The sequence below is a fragment of the Electrophorus electricus genome, chromosome 16, assembly GCF_013358815.1.
Source record: "Electrophorus electricus isolate fEleEle1 chromosome 16, fEleEle1.pri, whole genome shotgun sequence".
Lineage (NCBI taxonomy): Eukaryota > Metazoa > Chordata > Actinopteri > Gymnotiformes > Gymnotidae > Electrophorus > Electrophorus electricus.
Window position 1 is genome coordinate 3445524 of NC_049550.1, and position 20383 is coordinate 3465906.

The following is a 20383-nucleotide window of genomic DNA, read 5'->3' on the forward strand; positions in this document are numbered from 1 at the left end:
TTTTCTACAAAGATTTACATGAGTTCAGATGCTGGTTGGCATTGGAGCATTAGTGATGTCACTGGTGCCTTTTCCTGTTGGAATAACTATGAAGACTTAATCACAAGAAAATACCATAACAAATGGCTGTGATCTTCATCATGTGCAGTCTTTAATTCTAAACAGAAAAAAATATCTCTGTATAAGGGACCTTAATCTTGAACCTTTTAGGATACAAGGAGACCATTTAATGTCTTGATGATAATTCATCTAGGATAATTCATGTTATGCTCAGTTTAATTGATTTGTGCTGGAATTGACCAGGATTCAGAAGGCCACAGGTTCAGCTGTCCATTATTTGAAGATTGCAACAATTTTTTCAGTGATCGTCCTGCTAGACTCCACATTCATTTCTTTTTTTCTATTTATAACCTGTAGCCCCACTTTAAGTCTTTTGGTGGCTGAAGGGCCAGTGAACCCTTTCTGAACCATTCAGAATGTATAATCAGACATACCTATCAAGGAGATTCAGAATGTATGATCAGATATTCCTATCGAGGAGATTCAGAAGAAGACAATGCGAAGACACCTGTTGGTGTGAAAAGAGATCTCAATAGCTACTTAGCACTTAGTGGGTGGTCACTGAGCTAAGGGCAGTTTAGACTGCTATGCTAGGTTATGACAAGCCATGTCTTAGTAAGTGTTTTCCCATTCAGGTTTTCTTATTTTAGTTTTAATTGATTTGGTCAGAGACCATGCACAAATTAAATGTATCTCAAAAGAGATGTTTGCACCAGAGTTAGCTAATAAGCTCATTTCAATGTGATGTCCCAGAGCAGGTAAACAATGTGCTATATTAAACACTGTCTTGACTTTGATAATACTCTGCTCATAAATGTCTCTCAAAATGGATTATTTTAAATAGTTTGGTGTCATCAGACAGCATGTATTGTAACCTCCATAGCATAATGTCTTAAGGAATTGCAAAATGGTCAGTTTGAGGAGCCCTGCAACATTTTCCAGTAGACTTATTTTCCATAAGTGTTGTTTACAGATACCATTCACATGCCAAGCTATCATACATACATATTATCTGTGCCAAAATGTTCCTCTTGAACTCTGTTTAGTTTGCTTATGGCCATTGCCTCAGTCAAGGATTACTGATAAAACAAAGTCTTAAGTGCAGATTGTTTTGTGTGTATTGTTAGTGTTGTTCTAATAATGTCAAGTACAGTTATGTGCGTCGAGTTGGCTCAAATATTTTTTTTATATATATTGTAACTACTTGTTATGCCAAAATGATTATGCTTGGACAAGTAACCTGATCTGAACAATTTTGGCACATCATATAATATCTTGTTTATAATCAATGAGACGATGGTTTTCAGTGCATTAAACACTCCGCTGGGTAACTAAGATTAATGTAAGAAAAACGCATAATGTTATGAATTAATGAAAGTGAGCACTAACCTAAATTATAGAGAAATGGTGAAGTACTATTTGTGAAGTGCCTAAGATTTATTAACATTATATTAGTCTAATTTCTAAATGAGTTGATATTTCATGCTGAATACCATTGCTACAGATATATTTGCCACAGTGAACAACTTGATGAATAAATGTGAAGTTTATTGATTAATGAATAAACTAAATATTGACATCGTGAGACAGGTATTAAAGGTTACTATAGCGAACTCGGCTCAGGTGTACAGTCAATCTCTAATGAATGACAACTGAGGGAGAAAAGAACGGAATGAAGAGATAAAGAAAATAAATAAAATAATAATGATAAATAAAACAATGAAAAGAAATACTTGATATCGGGGGGGGGGGGTTGTTATGGTGCTAACTTACCTAAGACTAACCTATCCAAAGAGCTAACGGAGCTAACTATCGGAAAGTTGCCTAAAAGGGGAGGAGATTCTTATTTCTATTGTTATATAGACTAGCGAGGGGAGGAGATATTAACCTAGACAGAATTATCTTTAAGAGCTGCAACTCACTATAGACTGAGATGGCATATGAATGGAAAATATAGATCTTACTTCTGGTTCAAGGCACAGTTGTCAAAAAAAAATGTTGGTCCGCCACGCACGGGGGTCAGTGGAGTTTAGATGTGGCCATGATCAGCTGCAAATAACACCTGATCCTGAATCTTCTCTGCTACTGTAATGGCGAGCCTGAGTTTCACCGAGAGTGTAGAGCTGAGATGGACTGTTTCTTGACTTCGCAGGTGTCAATGTGAGAGCATATCCTAGATGTAGCTTGGAAGAAATCTAAGGTTGGTTAATTAGCACTAATTACTGTTAGGATAAATTCAAATTTTACCAATGATGCAAGAACAAAAATTTGACTATGTTGACAGAGTGGTGGAAAGCAAATTAAACAGATTACAACAGACTAACACATTAAATCCAAGACAGACTAAACTAAAGTTTAACTCCATCTTTCATCACCTTAACTAATTCTGTTCCTGAGTGTCGATTTTTATAACCCTGACTCATGGGAGGGGGAGCAAGGCATATTATTTCTAGATTCCCTCATGCATATTCATGCTTCTTTGTCTTGTCTATGGCTTTGGTGGGATAATTAAAAAACAAATTAACAAAAAGAAGGGGGGGGGAGGGGCACAACTAGGTATTGATATTTGGTTATGAGATATGTCTTTTAAACTATAACAGATAGGATCAGTTACCATAATTCATCTGATCCATTTGGTCCACATATTTATAGATAGAGTACAGATGTTCTTATAAGCAATTTAAAGTACACAATTTTATACATAAGAAAGCAGTTACATTTTCATCAAGAAACACACTACTTGGGGACAGAGTGAGTGACAGAGAGATAGAAGAGAACGATAGATTACACATGTATTTTACTGTCCTAGCTTCAATAATTCAAATAATCTTCCTCTGTGCATTATACTTGAGATGAAGAGGTAGTGAGTAAGACAATTATAAAGGTTAATATGCAAACACTAGATTAATAGGGTTAAGGCATAGATATAATAATTTCTTGAATGACTGAAATAAAAAGGCATAAGAAAAGTCAACATAAATGTTAGAGAGAATGAATTTCATAACAGTTCAGTGTTGATAGCTAGTTAGATTTCACTCAGAATTGAGCATGCTGAGACTGTTATGTACATAAAAATAAATTGTTGGCCATACATGGGTTTGTTATAGTCACTGAGGGGCGCTGTGGATTCATAATGGATGAATATATGTGGAATCCATACAATAAAAGAAATCTTATTACATACTTTGGACTCCAAAAGCTAGATTAGGTATGCGAGTTTGGTCTCGTTGCGATTCTCCCGAAAAGGTCAAATGGGAAAGGTCAAATTCCAGTAGTCCTGCAAAAGTGTGGTCTTCTTAAGTTTTTGTTGATCTAAGTATTCCTACTTGTGAAATCATTCTTAAATTCAAAGCAGGGTACTTTTATGGTCTTTTAGTTTCTTGCCCTGATCTCAGGTGTAAAGCTTTCGGCCATGTGTGCTTGTGGAGTAATAAACCTTTTAAGACCTGATAAGGGAATGCAGTGCCCTTTTTAGTAGAACCAAAAGAGTTCTGGTGTTTTGTAAAAGAGGCCTCTGAGTGGGTGTTATGAGCTGCCCCAGGGGTGAAGGACCAGTTGGTCAGTAGGGCAGAGACTGGTATTTCAAAGCAGCTTGATAAGGAGACCTTCAGTGTGGGGTGTTGGGGTTACCTTAGGGTTACCACAGGAGTGGGGGCTGCAGTTTACACTACATTAGAGATTATATTATGTCTTTCATTAGAGTGAGGTTTGCAATGTAGGCAAACTTTGGTAATATCAGAAGGAGACCTACAGTACAGACTGTTTCATGGTTTCACCACTTCATCCAGGACTAAATCCAGCTGGTGGAAAAATAGCAAACCTCTGTGTTAATGTATTGTAGCGTAAGCATAGAAAAAGAACCAGAGAATGCCATTTTGCTCAAGGAACGACTATTTATTTCAAGCGATTTCTTTAAAAAGATGCACAGCAAACAAGCGACTAAGGAACTGACCTAGTGGGAGAGGGTGGGGGCATAAGTGAAATGAAGCACACACAAGGAAAGTAACAAGTCAAAGTCAAGTAAAAATTATTTATATAGCGCTTTTTACAGCAGATGTTGTCACAAAGCAGCTTTACACATGTTTAAGTCTAAGCCCCCAGTTAGCAAGCCAAGGGTGACAGTGCCAAGGAAAAACTCCCTAGAGCATGAGGAAGAAACCTTGTGAAGAACCAAGACTCAAAAGGGGGGGCCCCATCCTCCTCTGGCCGACAACGGTCACCCCAATAGTAACAATATAGACAATAAGGAGCAGAGTAAATAGTGAAATGAAAAAATAAGCAATTCATGTCTAATCTGGTTTTCTAGAAGTCCTTGTCTGGTACCAATGGTGTGCCCGTTTACAAAACCCATCCCACATTAGAACGTCCATCAAGGGCAAGGAAGAAGTAGTTAGCTTGGGTGGAGGTGTGGTGGGCTACAGCAGGGGACATCAGGGCTTGGTGGGAGTAGCCAAGGCAGCTGAGACAAGTTGAGGCTCAGTAACATCACAACATCAGGGGTAGGTGTACCTTGGCAGAAAGAGAGAATAGGTTATTAAGCATGTCTGGGTATGCAGGTGTGTAATAAATTAGGGAACTATCATGTGCAAAGATGGACTCTGGCAGATCTAGCTTTGGCAGCACAGCTAAAAAGATAGAGCCAGAAGAAACACAGGCATGAAGGCACCCTGGAACATCAGCACTCTGCTGCGCTAAGTCAAGAAATTTGAGTGACAAAAGAGAGGTGACAGCAACATAACATCCCAGGTTACCATATCTCTCAATGCCCATGGACCCCCAGATCTACACCTTTACCTAAGATGGGAAGTAGTTAATAAAATGCCTGACTGTACAGATAGGTGTTCAGCCTAGCCTTAAATATTGAGACTATGTATGCGTCTCAAACATTTACAGGAAGGTTATTCCATACTGTGGGAGCTTTATTGGAAAAGGCTCTACCCCTTGAGGTAGATTTTATTATTCTTGGTACTAGTAAAGAGCCTGCACCTTTTGATCTAAGTAGACATATTGGGTCATAATTCAGTAGGAGTTCTCTAAGGTACTGTGGGGCAAGACCATTCAGTGCTTTGTAGGTCATTAGAAGTATTTTATAAGCAATATAATTTACTCGGAGCCAATGTAAGGTAGCTACGATAGGAGTGATGTGATCAAATTTTCTAGTTCTAATAAGAACTGACTGCTGCATTTTGAAGTAGTTGAAGTTTGTTTAGGTATTTAGTGGTACAGACAGATAGTAAGGCATTACAGTAGTCCAATCATGAAGCGATAAATGATGGATTAACTTTTATGCATCATGTGAGGACATCTTCAGCACTAAGCAAACTAAGACAATTGCATAACTGGTTAATTAAAACAGTACAACAGACAAATTAACAATTTACAATTAAATTTTTAACTAAATAAGGGCTGCAGAGAGGCACATACCATTCGAATCCATCCTATTCCAGGTTAGCCAATATCATCACAAACACACTGGCAGTATGTTGGATTATAAACCATTAGTACTCATAAGTAACTAACTTGCCAGGTACGGTATCATTTAAATACTTATTGCAGATAATTGGCAGCCATTGGTCCGCAGCATAGACCCAGCTTGATACCCACATTGGTTTCTTTCAGTACACTTGACATAATGTAGATCAACTGTAAGTCCACCCATTCAATTTCAGCTACCAACGCAATTAAAGCAACCAATCAGTTTCAGCCTGTGGTCTGAGTGACCAAATCAATCTTGTTTTGTGTTTGAAAATTCTCTGTAATGTGTACTTAATGCCTCTCTCTTACAGAACAAATTATTGTTAGCACAAAAGCTAACTTCTATCTTACTTCAAATGTGATTTCTCAGAAGAAAACTGGATCTCTCTTTACCCACCCTGTGGGAGATTGTCATCACATTCATGTTTGTAGCTGTGGAACACAGTGCTCACCACAGAATGTGCTGCTAGCGATGGCTGATGGTTGTGAGCCCAGATAAACGTACATGTATGAACGTAGCATCTTATCTGCACTGATGTGACCTCATTCAGACAAACTGTTACAGCATGAAGACCTAAGCCCTTTACTCACATCTCTCCTACATTTGTGCAACTTGTGTACATTATGTAGCAGTTCCTCAGCAAGGAGTCTTTAAGGATTTGTGCAGTATATAGAACTATGTAGCGACAAAGTTGTAAAGTATGTGATGATGTAAATAATATAATGGTAATATTTACCCTTGCCATGTCACACGATGAGTATTTTCAGTCATGCTGAAGTGGACATGTGCATGTCTACGTGTATCCCATAAGATGGTAGATGTCTCTATATTCTTTTTTTTCTTGTGTATGAGTCAGAGAAAGTTTCCACCAATATGTGTGTCAGTGGTGAGCTGTTTTTTTGTTTTGTTTGTTTTGTTTGTTTGTTTGTTTGTTTTTTGTGTGACTCTGTAATAACCTTCATGTGGTCATGTGTGAAAGAGAGGAAGAATGAGGTCTTCCACCTTCAGACTTGGGGTGCTTGTGTTGCTTGTACATAGCAATCACAGGAAAAGTTCAAGGCCCACGGTGGTGCTTCCCAAGACAGGATGTGCTGGATGTAATGTTAGAATGGCTCTGTATGACAATATGTAGAATTCAGGGAAATGCAGGGGGTGAGGAATGTCATTGTTTGTCAGTCTAACCTCACAAAAGTATTGGTTTGTGAACCCTTTGGGTCCAGGCCTTGTTTTCTTCCACTAGATATGAAATGTAAACAAGACTGGAATAATATTGTTCCTTTCATTGTCATCTGCAGCTGATCTTTTAAAGTTACTGTAATTAGCTCTTGGCCATGTAAATGCTACAAAGCCGCTGTGTCAGAGGCTACAAATTAAAAGGTCACTGAGGGGAGGAGTCAGAATAATTAGAATAATTATGGAGTCATAATTCCTGTTATCAAAAAATTAGCCTTTACATAGAAGACTTCCTAATAAATACTCATAAAATTCTATTTCCTAATAAGTACTCATAAATCCATGGTGATTTGCTTTTTTAAATGTTATATGGTGTTATATTGATTTTTTGGTGAAGTTGGTACACTGTAAGATGTGCCAGATAAGAATTACTCTACATGGGTGTTGTGGTATTAACATAAACAATTTGGCAAACATGATGCAGGACAAATGTGTTCAAGTTTTCACCAGTGTGTTTATTATTTAAAAATATATGCCACTAGCAATAAAGTGTCTGTTTTTTCTGCATATTTATATCGAGTAACTAGTTTTTTTTAGCTTACAATATATTCTCATGGTATGGTTTAAATAGTCTGTCAAAGTAATACTGATTTAATTGTTGAAAATTATCTCCGAGAAGGCATATCATGCCGTAATGTTAGAAACACCATGCTAGTTTGCTGGCCTAGCGTTTGCCGCCAAGCACTAGACTGGCCTCAGATATGGGTCAGCGCTTGGGGTAGTGTGCACTCACGATCTGTTATAAATAGCATGACCCCTCAAAGTGTATAAATAGTACATGGACAGATACAGAGCTTGAGCTGCAGCTGGAGCGTGGTGCTTGTTTTTAAGAGCTGCCTGCCACCCGTTGTATTTGTGACTATACATAGTCTGCAGTTCGAATGTGGTCAGTGTTGCTCAATGTACACTACTCGATAACTTGGATGTTGGGTTTTTTTTGTGTTTTTTTTTTTGTTTTGTTTTTTTTAATAAATCACAATTTTGTTGGTATAAAAGGTTTTGACACTAATACCAAGTTTTCTTGAATATTTGCCTGATGCAAACTGAAAATAAGTTAGGCCACCATACTGGTGGCCTTTGTGCCAAGAGTTTGATTAAGTTCTAAGGATCATATTATATTATTTCCTGTGATGTTTTGTAATCACAAACATGTAGTAACGGCACACTGTTTTATAAAGACATTTAGCTCATACATACAAGAACGGCTAGAAAAGGGATAATTTTCCTACTTTTTTGACCTCTTACCAGACATGTGGTAATCTATACACAGTCTACTGTGTTTTGCAATAATACCCAAGTTATTATTTTTATTTGCCATTGCTGCCTTTTCATTTGCTGAAGCTTTTTTTTTTTTTTCCTAGTTCCCAAATTTGAGGTAAGTTAGCATTTCGTTAACACGTAGCACTCTTCCCATCAGGCTGGCGTTACAGTCTGTACAGCGGTAGAGCTGGGGAGGATACACTGAAGGATGTAAGATGATTAGCTAATGGGGCTTACGTGAGCTAATGGGTCTTAGGTGAGCTGACAGTGAGCTATTGGGGCTTAGGTGATCTGATAGTGAGCTACTGGGGCTTAGGTGAGATGATGGTGAAGTAATGTGGCTTAGGTGAGATGATGGTGAAGTAATGTGGCTTAGGTGATCTGATAGTGAGCTACTGGGGCTTAGGTGAGATGATGGTGAAGTAATGTGGCTTAGGTGAGATGATGGTGAAGCAATGTGGCTTAGGCGAGATGATGGTGAAGTAATGTGGCTTAGGCGAGATGATGGTGAAGTAATGTGGCTTAGGTGAGCTCACAGTTCCTGGCAACATGGCAGCTGCAGGGCCACAAGCAACCTACACATGGAAGAGCCCTCTGTCTCTGTCTCATCTCATGTCTTGCCCTTTATGGACTTAAATGAGACTTAAAAAGAGAAACAGGCATCAATTGCAATGTGTGTGGTGTTGAGAAATGTTAAATAATTGATTCTGTAGAAGATGAGATCCATAAAATTATTGTGCATTTTTATGCAAGTAGAGCCATTTATTACATTTTCAGGTTGATCATTTGTAACACCTTACTGCATTTTTGGGTATATACTGTTTTCATAAGTTATTATATTCATGATTTTAGTTGAAACTTTGAGTATTATAGATGATTCACTTTCAAAAGTCTGTCTGTAAAATTGTCATGAATGAAACAGGAGAGTTTGGATGCCATTGCAGTCAAGTTTTACACTCAATTTTACACAAGTGAGAGATGCAATTAGGATTACAAGGTATGAACACAAGTGATTCAGTCCTGTGTGTCAGGAGTCCTTTCTAAGTTTAAACATAGAGTTGCAGAGGAGGTGAATAGGAACAGGTGAGAGCCATAATTAATCCACACAAATGATAAACACAGGGGTGTGGTTACACACAAAACCAATCAGAAGTGTCACAGCACTGCTATGGAAAATAACACTGACGAAGAGAACAGGGCTGTGCAGCATCATCTGTCGTAAAGATGCTGACAGTGGGGTTGTGACAAAGATATCAACATATCAGTGAAGCATCTGAATACACTGAAGTAAATATCTTCAAGATGTAGGCTACTGTTGATACATCTACTTAATTTAAATAATGTTATGTTACATGAAGTAGAATTAAAAGGGACCTATTATTCTCATTTTTAGTGTTCATAATTTTATTCTTGGAGTCTTCTAGAATAGATTCACATGCTTCAGTGTTCCAAAAACACAATGTTTCTCATACTGTACATCTGTTTTCACTATCTATGTGAAACACTTTGTTAGAGCTTCTGTGTCTTCAATCTTCAATCATTACAGTGTTCAGTGGTTTCCACTGTTTGCGGTGGTGCAAACAGACATTCAGATCTCTGCTGGTGGACTGAACTCGGCATTATGCATGTATAAAAATATTAGGGGCATTGCATTAGAAACTGGGCCAGCAGGTTATCTAAGTGAATTGTGACCATAACATTACACCTTGTAATCATAAATCCACCTCCACACTTGATGATAAAAAAAAAAAATCTAGTGATTTGAAAACAAATGTCAGTATTTTCAAGGAATTTTAGGTAACAGTGGGTCTACAATTGATTAGCAAAACCTTTATAATACACTGAAATTAGTTGTCAAGCAAGCCTCATTAGCTGAGAAGCCTACAGCTGAGCACTGGTTTTACTGTTTGACTACAGCCAACAACACAATTTAACATTCGTAGTAGCTTCCTTTATTTGCTTTAAGAATGACAAATCCACAAATAATAATGCATTCTTGCAGGGTGTGAACCTGAATCTGCCATTGGGTCACAAAGTTGGAACTGCCCTGTCTTGCAGGAATAAGAGATGTGAAAATCCAGCATCGAACTGTGTACGTTTTTTTGAAGTCCTCTCTGAAGTCCCATATGTAGTAAAATATTTGGAACAGTGGAGGGAACAATGATAAAAATTAATTTCAACCACTAATTTTGTTGTGGTTCTACTTTTGGGAAAGCATACAAAGGCAATTTCCCCTCACAATGCAGAATACAGGACATGGCTAGCTACCTAGAAAACTGAACAAACTCTTTCTGGCCTCCAGTACTTGCAATATGTCATGTGAAGGTGTGCCAAGCTTGCTGGTAATGTGGGCAATATGGAAAGTCTTACGAGATTGTTCCTTGTTACAAAGAAAATGACTGAAATTCATCTGGTAATCTGTTCAGTGAGCGTTACTCCGTGTGTCATACACTGAAACACACTTGTCAGATAGGCTGTGTGAATCGACAACTTGGGGCTAAATCAAATCAGCCCATCATAGACAATTGTTAGGTGATGATATTGTCCACAAAGGTCCAATTTAATCTGCTTCAAGTATTTCTTAACAAGAAATATGATGATGTGGTATAAAATATGATGGATTATCCTTGTTTTGTTAGTTGAAAGACAGGGAGGGCTTAGCCCCACTAGTCCATTTATACCAGTTGCCCCTACCAAAACCTAATCTTAACCCTCACCCTGAACCTAATCTTGTCCCTAGTCAAGGATTAATTGATCCAGTTACAGTCCAGTTACAGAGAGCTGTCAACATCATGTCTATAACAGATTGTTGAGCATGTTGAGATGGTATATATTATATCTGTTACATGTTCGTTGACCTCTCAGGGTAACATCTACAGATATTAATTTGGATGCTCCAAATAAAGTGAAAAACAATTAATCAGAATATAGACAAATATTATCTACACAGTCAATTAAAAGTCTCCTGGATAATCTGCTGAATGTATTCAGATACCTCATTACTTCAATATGATTGCTATGTTGATATTTTTACTGAGTCCATGTTTACGTCATCAAAAAATACCATTCAAAATAGTGTCACCATTATAATAAATTTTAAGCAGCAGATAGAAGCCACTGACATCCTCACAATACGTGGAGGGTTTCATCCCAGATCCAGCACTCTGAAACTAAGCGGAACTAAGCGGAAATGTTTAAATATAACAAAATAAGTTAATGTATCTTCAACAAGAAATGCTTCGCCTGACATTTTACAACCTAGACCACTAAAAGAGGTCAATGTTGGCCTGTTTGTGTATGTACACCACAGTGGTGACAAATCCCAAAAACTATCTCAGTAGCCACAATTTTATGGCATTTGGATGATACTTCTAGCCAAAGCAACTTACAATCATGACTCTGTACAACTTTGAGCTATTGAGGGCTAAGGGTCTTGCTCAGGGGCTAAACAGTAGTAGCTTGGCAGTGTTGGGATTGAGCTGGCAATCTTCTGATTGCAAATTGAATACCTTAACCACTGAGAAGACTGGGAACTTCATAAATAACAGTATGCATATGTCTTTTTTAAAGGTGTGAGTCATTCTGATGAAGGATGTCACTTGTCTGTAATCTGTGTGTAAAAATGCTGAATAGGTGTTTTCAGTAAAAATCCTAGAGCAGTTTTTGCACCAATGCTCTTAAACCTATGGCAAATTATTTTTTTCTTTCATTCAAGGTGATCTGTATTAGCTGTGGGAGCACTGAGAAGGCTTGAATCTTCATTTTTGTAAGTGGCTCAACAAAGACTTGAGCAGTGTGCTGAAAAGTCAAAACTCCTCTTCCTGTGCACTGACCAGGGTTTTGCCAGCACTCTAGTCTGCAGGGGCCCAGGTTTTTTTCTCTCACAAACCAAATTCCCATTCTCTCACTCTCACAGTGGACCTACATTACTATCTGATACATGAGCTCTACTGAAACCTGAGTGGATGATTTGTACTTTTAAAATATTTAGCACAATCTTGGGCTGGGCCTTCACAAAACACAAAACCACATGTCTGATTGTGAACTGATGTAAGCAAGTTGCCTTGTGTGGTAAACAAAAGATGACACAAGATTCGGTTAAAAAAAGACTTCCAACCATCAAACCATGTGGTGCATTCTGTACTTTGTGCAGGCAACTTTAGGACCAGGTTGTTGACATTGCACTTTACTTTGTACACTTTGGTAAGTACACTTTGATCTGTACTTACCACTCCAGGTATGTCATCAGTCAGGAAACCTAGCAAACATGATTCATCAAAACATGACTTACCACTGTTTTTAATTCTATTGACTCTCTGCCTGTTTCACAAGTGATAAGCTTGGCACTGTCTTGAAAGGCGAGAGCTCGGAGATGTAGCATTTTTATAAGTTCTTAGAACCATGCATGTAATTTATACTAATTTCTCAGCATTTTACTCACAGATCTGTGAACACATACATTGTTTCTCCGGTTGGAGATGTATAATATCTATTATGTTAAGAAGAATAAGGTTTTTGCTCCAACTGGATACATAGTGTTTTCTTTCAAGTGTGCTCCCAAGTCCCAAGTGTGATCTCAGATGAGATGGGGGCAAATGTGTGTGTCTGTTTATCTAAATGGCCGCATGAAAGAAGTATAAGTGAAATAGACCTGTGTTTATTTATTATTTTTTTAGGAAAGATATGAAAGATATTAAAGTTTTGTACTGCTGTTATGTAGCAGTGACCACTGTTATGTGTTAGTGATTTGGGGATGGCTGTGTGCAAAGTCTTCTCCTGTATTCTTTGTACACCCATCACTGTACAGACACACACAGTTCCAACATCATTAAATTTGCAGATAGAATGGTAGTAGGCCTGACCTCACACGAGAATCATCTTATAGACATAAAGAGGAAGTTGGTTCCCTCACACCTGACAGGAAAATAACTTTTCACTTAATGTGAAGATCATCAGTGAGCTGATGGTGGACTGTAGGCGGCAGGAGAGGGAGGTGACCTCACACAAGTAAAGGGGGGAAAGAAGGCATAAGATTATCCTCAGAACGTAGTTTGGCATGAACCGCTGCATTCTCATAACTTTTTACACATGCACTGTGGAGAGCATCCTTCCAGGCTGCATCGCCACTTTGTACGGGGGGACTGCACTGCATTGGACTGGAAAGCTCTCCAAAGGGTGGTGAGGACAGCCCAACACATCACTGGGAATCAACTCCCATCACTCCTGGAGCTGAACACCAAATGCTGTCTGAGGAAATCTAAGAGGAATCATAAGAGACCAGAGCCATTGTGTGTTTCTCACTGCTGCCAACTGGCAGACAGTTCAGCAGCATACAAAGCAGAGTCCGCTAGCTCAGGGACAGTTTCTTTCCACAGGCCATCAGGCTGCTGAACAGCCAGTTGTACCATCATTATCTGTATTCTCAAATATCCACTTTCGAATGGGCAATCCCACCCCCTCCATAATGACCACTAATACGACTCCCCATTACTCTGCACTTCATAGGGATGTCAAGTTATATATCTTGGACAAGTTAAATAGCTTCGACAATAATATATAACATCTAATGATGCTACTGATACTACCATTCTTCTTGCTCTGTGCTGTCTCATTTACAAAGTGTACCCAGGGTTGTTTGCAATGGTGCACAGTTTGTTTGGTAAATGCATGATGTGTGCAAGACTTGTGTGTGTAAATGTCTAACCTTTTGTCCTTTAGCAATCTGCATTAATTTTCCTTCCTGCAGAAATTGTAAATAGTATATTCACAGACATAGTTATGTGCAAAACAATAGCAGTCTAACATCACTAATGTATTTAATTACTGATTTTGGCAGAAAAGATGATACAACATGGGGAAAAAATTCATGACTAGGTGTAAATAATGGGCAACCAACAGAATCAACAGTCATGACATGCTCACTGCTAATTGGTGTAACTGACTCATCTAATGAAAGGGGCATGTTCAAATTAATAGCAGGGCAACATCCTGGTTCCAGACCAACAAGATTGATGTTATGAAGTGACCAGCCCAATCCCCAGACCTCAGTTCGATTGAGAATGTGTGGAGTGACATCAAAAATGCTGTTTTTGATGCAAAACCCAAGAATGCAGAAGAACTGTGGAATGTAGTCTAGTCACCTTGGGCTGGGATATCTGTTTGCAGGTGTCTGATGTTAGTTGACTCCATGCCACACAGATGTAAAGCAGTTAACAGAAATAAAGGTTATACAATTAACTGTTAGTTCAGTGATCAACAGAAAAGCTAAATCTGTAAACAACTTTAAGTTTATAGTGTAAATATTTGAGTTTGTAAATGAAAATGAAGACACTGCTATTTTTTTTTTTTTTTGAACAGCCCATTATTATTTTTTTCTTCATTTTCAGTTTAAAAACTGATATTTTGTTCATGTTTTCATTTTGGAATTGAATGTGCAGTGCTCCCAGTGCCTTTGAGTATATGGAAATAAATGCTATTATGAGGACTGAGCTTTTTCTCAGTTGTTTTAAACACACTGCTATTATTTTGCACAAAAGTGTATTTGTTAATTTCTGTCAATGTAAGGTGTTCATACTTATGCTTTTCACCCACCTAACTCCCATGAATTAATGGTATTTAGCTGACACGTTTATACAAAGGGACTTAGAATTATGACAAAATACAACTTGAGGCTTAAGGATCTTGCTCAAGGGCCTAACATTGGCAATTTGGTGGTAGGGCTTGAACTGGCAACCTTCAAGCCACATACCTTAAACACTGATCTACCACTGCCCCAACAAAACTAATTTGATTTGATCTGACAGTCAGCAACAATATTCAGATCAGCTTGGGCATTTAAATGATGCTTGATTGGAATTAGAGGATCCAAATTGTGCCAAGAAAGCCGTTTCAGTGAGCCTGAGTCCACGGTAGCCTCAGATTCTTGTTCTTGGCTGACAGGATTGGACATGAACTGTATACTCTGAGATGCTTTCTTGCTCACAACAGTTGTAAAAAAATCAGACTTACAATAATACAAGCTGTCAGGAATACAAGTGTTCTCCTCATCTCTCCTCTCATCAACTAAGTATTTCTGGATCTGCAATCACTGAATGTTTGGTTTTCTGAAAACTCTAGTGACTGTTGTGTGTGAAAGACAGGAGATTAGTATCTGAAATAGTTAAACCAAACCTGTCTGCAACGAACAACTATGCCATGGTCAAAGTTACTCAGATTGCAATTTGTCCCTTTCGGATGTTTTTGTGTGAACATTAACTGAAGCTCTTGATCCATGTCTGCATCATTTTATGCATTGTGCTGATGCAACATATCTGGATGACTAACTACATGGATGAGCAGGTATACATGTGTTACTTGTGGCCAGTCTCCAGTACAATCTTTGTCTTTTAAATAGTTTGAAAGACCTTGTGGGGTGTCATTGTGTTCTATAAAAAAAATAAAATAAAAAAAAAACTATAAATGGTGCTAAATGTTAGTCATATGAATAGAACGTATGACTCCTAAGTAAGTACCAAGTCATGTGTGTAGTCTGTGGCCAGGGTGTGTTGGGGGCTGAGATGTAACAGATGTTCCTTGGTTGCATTGTGGCATGTTTCACAGGCCTACCCCAAAAGCCTGTGCTGACAGCCCTCACAGAGGGAGCCAATTTAGGATCCTCCGAGGAGACACGCACTTATCGACACTTTTAGAAAGCAAGTTTGAGAGTGGGGGTGGGGGATGGGCAGTCATAAATAGATATAACTGGTCTACAGAGATGTAGCTGTAGGGTTTAGGCCCCACAGATTAGGAGATTCTGTACAACATTCTGGGGTAAATGTTTGGTGAAGCATGGATGGATTGATGGAGGGATGGAAGGATGGATGAATAACAAATGCAGTATTTAAGCAGCTTGAACCCCTCCTCAAGCACAACCATTATTTTGCTTCTCTGGCTCTCTCATGCTGACACCCCCCCATGTTTGGTCTGGCACCTGGGATTACTAGAATGTACATTTCTAACAAAGTTTGTACCTTTCATTATGATCATTATTGTCATCACTGTCATTGCATCATGCAACCTCTGCTTTATTTACACATGCTTGTGTCTTTGCTGTGCCATCTCAGTCCATCTGGTCACTGTTTCCAATTTTAGATGTGCAGAACTTACTACTCATACTCTCTCTGTCTGTTTTGTAGGTTTCACTCTTGCCACGTTATCTCCTCCGGCACCTATCCCACAGACCAGGTTACTTCGACTGCAGGGACAACCAGAAATTGGGATCTTTGCCACCTTGTCCAGTTATTAATCCCTCAATGCCTTTCTAGAACCACTAGAGAACCTTCTGTGCCAGGGTGACAGCAGAGTGGTGTTTTTTATTGTGCAGTAAATGCGAAGAGGTGAATTCTGTGCTTTAGGTTGTTGAAGCCCCTAAAAATGGCTGAACTTGACACGCTTTGACTGGCATCGGCATTACGCCACCCTGAGAGGGGGATCGGTAGGCCAAGTCCTTCTGGCTCCCTTGGAACTGAATGTTTCCATCCAAATACTGTGAGGTCAAAGCTGGAGCTTGTACCTTGTTTTATATTATAAACACCACCTGGAGAAGGTGTTAACAGAGGGACTAGCGCCGGTCAAGGGCTGTGAGCGGGCTTGTTGGCCCCCCTTGGGTCAGGACCCACTTAGCCCATTCTCCCCTTCTCAGGCCCGTTTGGCCCTCATTTCTCTGCCTTCTGTCCACACAGCCTCCACCATTCGTCCTTCCCTGGCCACTGCCGTCCTCCCTCCCCGCTCCCGTCCCCACCCCACACCACCTCACCACCCTGGCCCCTCCTCTCTCCACACACTCCACCCATCCGCTCACGTCTCCATGGCTACCGGCACTGCCACCACAGCTCGAGAGCACCTCCTGGTGGTGCGGAGGCGGAGCCCACACATGCGTTACACCCTGGGACCTGAAAATCTACGCACCTTGTCAGCACAGGGCACCAGCAGTGTTACTAGCACCTCCAGAGCACCTTCAGAGACGATGGGCCTCCCACGGGCCAACAGTGACACAGACCTCGTCACATCAGATAGCCGCTCCTCTCTTACTGCTTCCACATACCAATTCACGTTGGGGCGGGGCCAGAACCTTGTCATTTCATGGGACATCAAGGAGGAAGTGGATGCTACCGACTGGATTGGGCTTTACCAAATCGGTGAGTAAGGGCCCTAACCTTAACAATGTATGCTTAGTCACTGATGATATACAACCAATATTAGGGCTGTTGTGGGTTTTTTATATATATATATATATATATATATATATATATATATATATATATATATATATATATATATATATATATATATATATATAATTATTTTTTTTTTTAATTTATTTATTTATTTATTTTTATGGTATACAGATACTGGATGAATTTGACTATTTTTATGGAGCATGGTTGAAGAAGGACAAAGCCAAAGCTATAATGGGAAGTTATATGATTGGAGTCATTAGAGCTAGACATACTATCCTAATATAACTACTGTATATTTGAATTAATAAATTAATGCATAGCTGTCATGCTTCACAGAAGCCAGATAACAAAAGCAGATTTTCAGATTTCAGGACTTAGAATTAGTGTTAGAATTTGGACCACAACTGACTATTGTTTAGTTCATGACTACTTTTAAATCTGTTAACAGAAAGGTTGCCTTGATATGAAAACAACTTGTTTTACGTTGCTCTCATTGGAAACAGATGAATTAGCTATGTTGCAGCACATCTCTGAATTACTCACTGTGCTCATTGTATTGCATTACTGCCCTACTATTGTGTAGGTCAATATTGAATCTTACATTAGTTTCAGGAGAGTCTCAGTCTGTTTTCAAGAGACAACTGATCTGAATTATAGGGGCAAAATGGAATACATGAATACACATGGAAGGTGTTCTTCAATCCCTTTAAACTAGGCACCACAATAGATGCTGCTAAGAAAAAAACTCCATTAAACTGAAAGTGTGTATATCTGCATGCATCGGTGTGTCTGTTTGTGTTTGTGTGTGTGTGTGAGAGAGAGAGAGAGAGAGAGAGAAAGAGAAAAAAAAAAAGTATTATGGGCGGTGGTAGCACAGTGGTTAAGGTGGTTGCTGGTTCAAGCCCCACCATTTCCAAGTTGCTACTGTTGGGCCCCTGAGCAAGGCCCTTAATCCAAAATTGCACAAGTTGTACTCAGTCATAATTGTAAGTTGCTTTGAATAAAAGCGTCTGCTAAATGCCGTAAATGTAAATGAACGTGGGGAGATTTGCTGAATCACCTGGGTAGTAGTGACACCATCTCTTTCACCACCTTTCCTCCCTGTCTCTTCCCTTCCCCTCCCTCACACAATGGCTCACTCCCCTTTCTTCTCACTTCTTGCTCTCTGAATTTACTTGCTCCTGCAAGATTCATAGAGCCCATGATTCCCATTTAGGAAAGCTACATATTACAGTGGGAATAACCAGTGCAGTTTAGCTGATTGTGTTTTGAAAAAAATCTAACTTTTGTTTGTTTTTTACTTGTTTACTGTTCATGCAGGGGAGTTGAATGCTTGTATGTGTTTTATTGAGAAGAATTGTCATGTTTCTTATTGCATTTTGCAAAATCTGTTTTATGGCAAATAATTTAATTTTAATTGTATATGTAGTAAATGATCAATTGTGTTCTTTGGTTAGCTTTGTTTTTATAATACAATTGCTTTAACCACAGATGTTTTTTTTCAATTTATTTATTTATTTTATTTTATTTTTATTATGGTAAAGAGTTTGTAGATGTGTGTTTAGCCATGTCCAATGGTTCTCTTTTTTGGTCCAACCCTAGTCTACTACCCTACCCTTTCACTGTGCCTGACCCCTTTGCTTGTATGAAGCAGAAGCAATAGTGTACTGCTGTATACTGCAACAAAAATGAGCTCCTGGGACATCTGGATATGATGGACAGTGAAAGCTGATCTCCCATGCTACTACAACAAGCTCCATAGTGTCATTGATCTAGTCAGGGAAAGTCCAGCATGGTCTCTCCCAGCCTGCATCGATCCCACCCCCCCCCCCCCCCCCCCACTGAATCCATTAGAGATGCTTTCACATTCACTCCAGGGCTCTGATCAGCCCCGAGGAATTGGCCAAAGCTAGGGTTCCATTCTGGTTCTGGTGGATTTAGGGTGAATCTGACAGAATCTCCTGTGAATCTCACTGGGAAAAGTTTCATCAGCCAGCATCAACTCCTTCCTTATCACACTGAGAATAACTAGCTAGCTCAATATGGGACTGGTATTCTAAGTGATTGTATTTTCTGATTAGTTTGATTTTAAGCCTTCTTCCAATTTGGGCACCAAATTCTATCTCATGTAGGCAACATGCTTTGGCTATGCTGTCTATCTGATTTATGGGGGAAAAATTTTGTTCTACAGCAGAGCCGTACAAGTCCTTTACTGTGTTCGCATGCAGACCAATAGAGGTGGTCTGATAGATCATTGCTCAACTATTTTTAATGTGTTCTGAAGACTCTGGAAGTGTGCAGCCAGCCACACCCTTGTCCAGAGCAACTTACAGAAGTACATTCTATTCAGCATCCCCTTTTGACAAACAAGTCTAAAACTGATGCAGATTTTACTAGCGACTGTCTTCAACACTTGTTCTGTTGAATGTACAGTAAGTCATTAGCTAAACCAAAAATAAAATATTTTTCTAATGTAAATACTTTCAGGACTGCCTTTTATCATTCATTGATGGGATCAAAACAGATGCCGAAATGTTTTATGGGCCATAACCTGGTGAGTGTTTCATGGAGAGAAAATGGCAAAAGTATGTCACACTGTGACAATGTTCAGCTCAGGACTTTGTCTTTGTTCACTACATGTTGTCAGCTCAGAATATCAGATGTTTTTAGTTTCTTATGTGAGAGGATGTTGCCTAACTGAATACATTTGGACAGTGCATATTGAATCACTTTAGTGTAAGTAAAAAAAGATACTCTAAGATACTTTACAGTACTATAGTAGTTTTACTGCACTTACAATGGTGTACATTACTGTGTTTATTGTGCTGTACTGTGTTTACTTTAGAGAAGTGGAGGGTGTTGTGCTCAGCATACTGTAGAGTGATGTATTTCATATCATAAAATATATATATATATATATATATTTCATATCATAAAATATATATATATATATATAGATATATATATATATATATATATATATTTCATATCATAAAATATATATATATATATATATATATATATATATATTTCATATCATAAAATATATATATATATATATATATATATATATATATATATATATATATATATATATATATTTTATGATATGAAATATATATATATATATATATAT

General features: G+C 38.6%; 1 protein-coding gene across 1 annotated transcript in view; it reads left to right on the top strand.

Annotated features, from left to right (window-relative positions):
* hecw2b (HECT, C2 and WW domain containing E3 ubiquitin protein ligase 2b) overlaps positions 1 to 20383 on the top strand; it is a 49145-nt gene that overhangs the window by 2112 nt on the left and 26650 nt on the right. Inside the window, exon 2 of the mRNA XM_027030209.2 lies at positions 16204 to 17205. Within this exon, the coding sequence (XP_026886010.2) occupies positions 16875 to 17205 (331 nt within the window). The 5' untranslated portion in view covers positions 16204 to 16874. The remainder of the gene's footprint in view (positions 1 to 16203; positions 17206 to 20383) is intronic.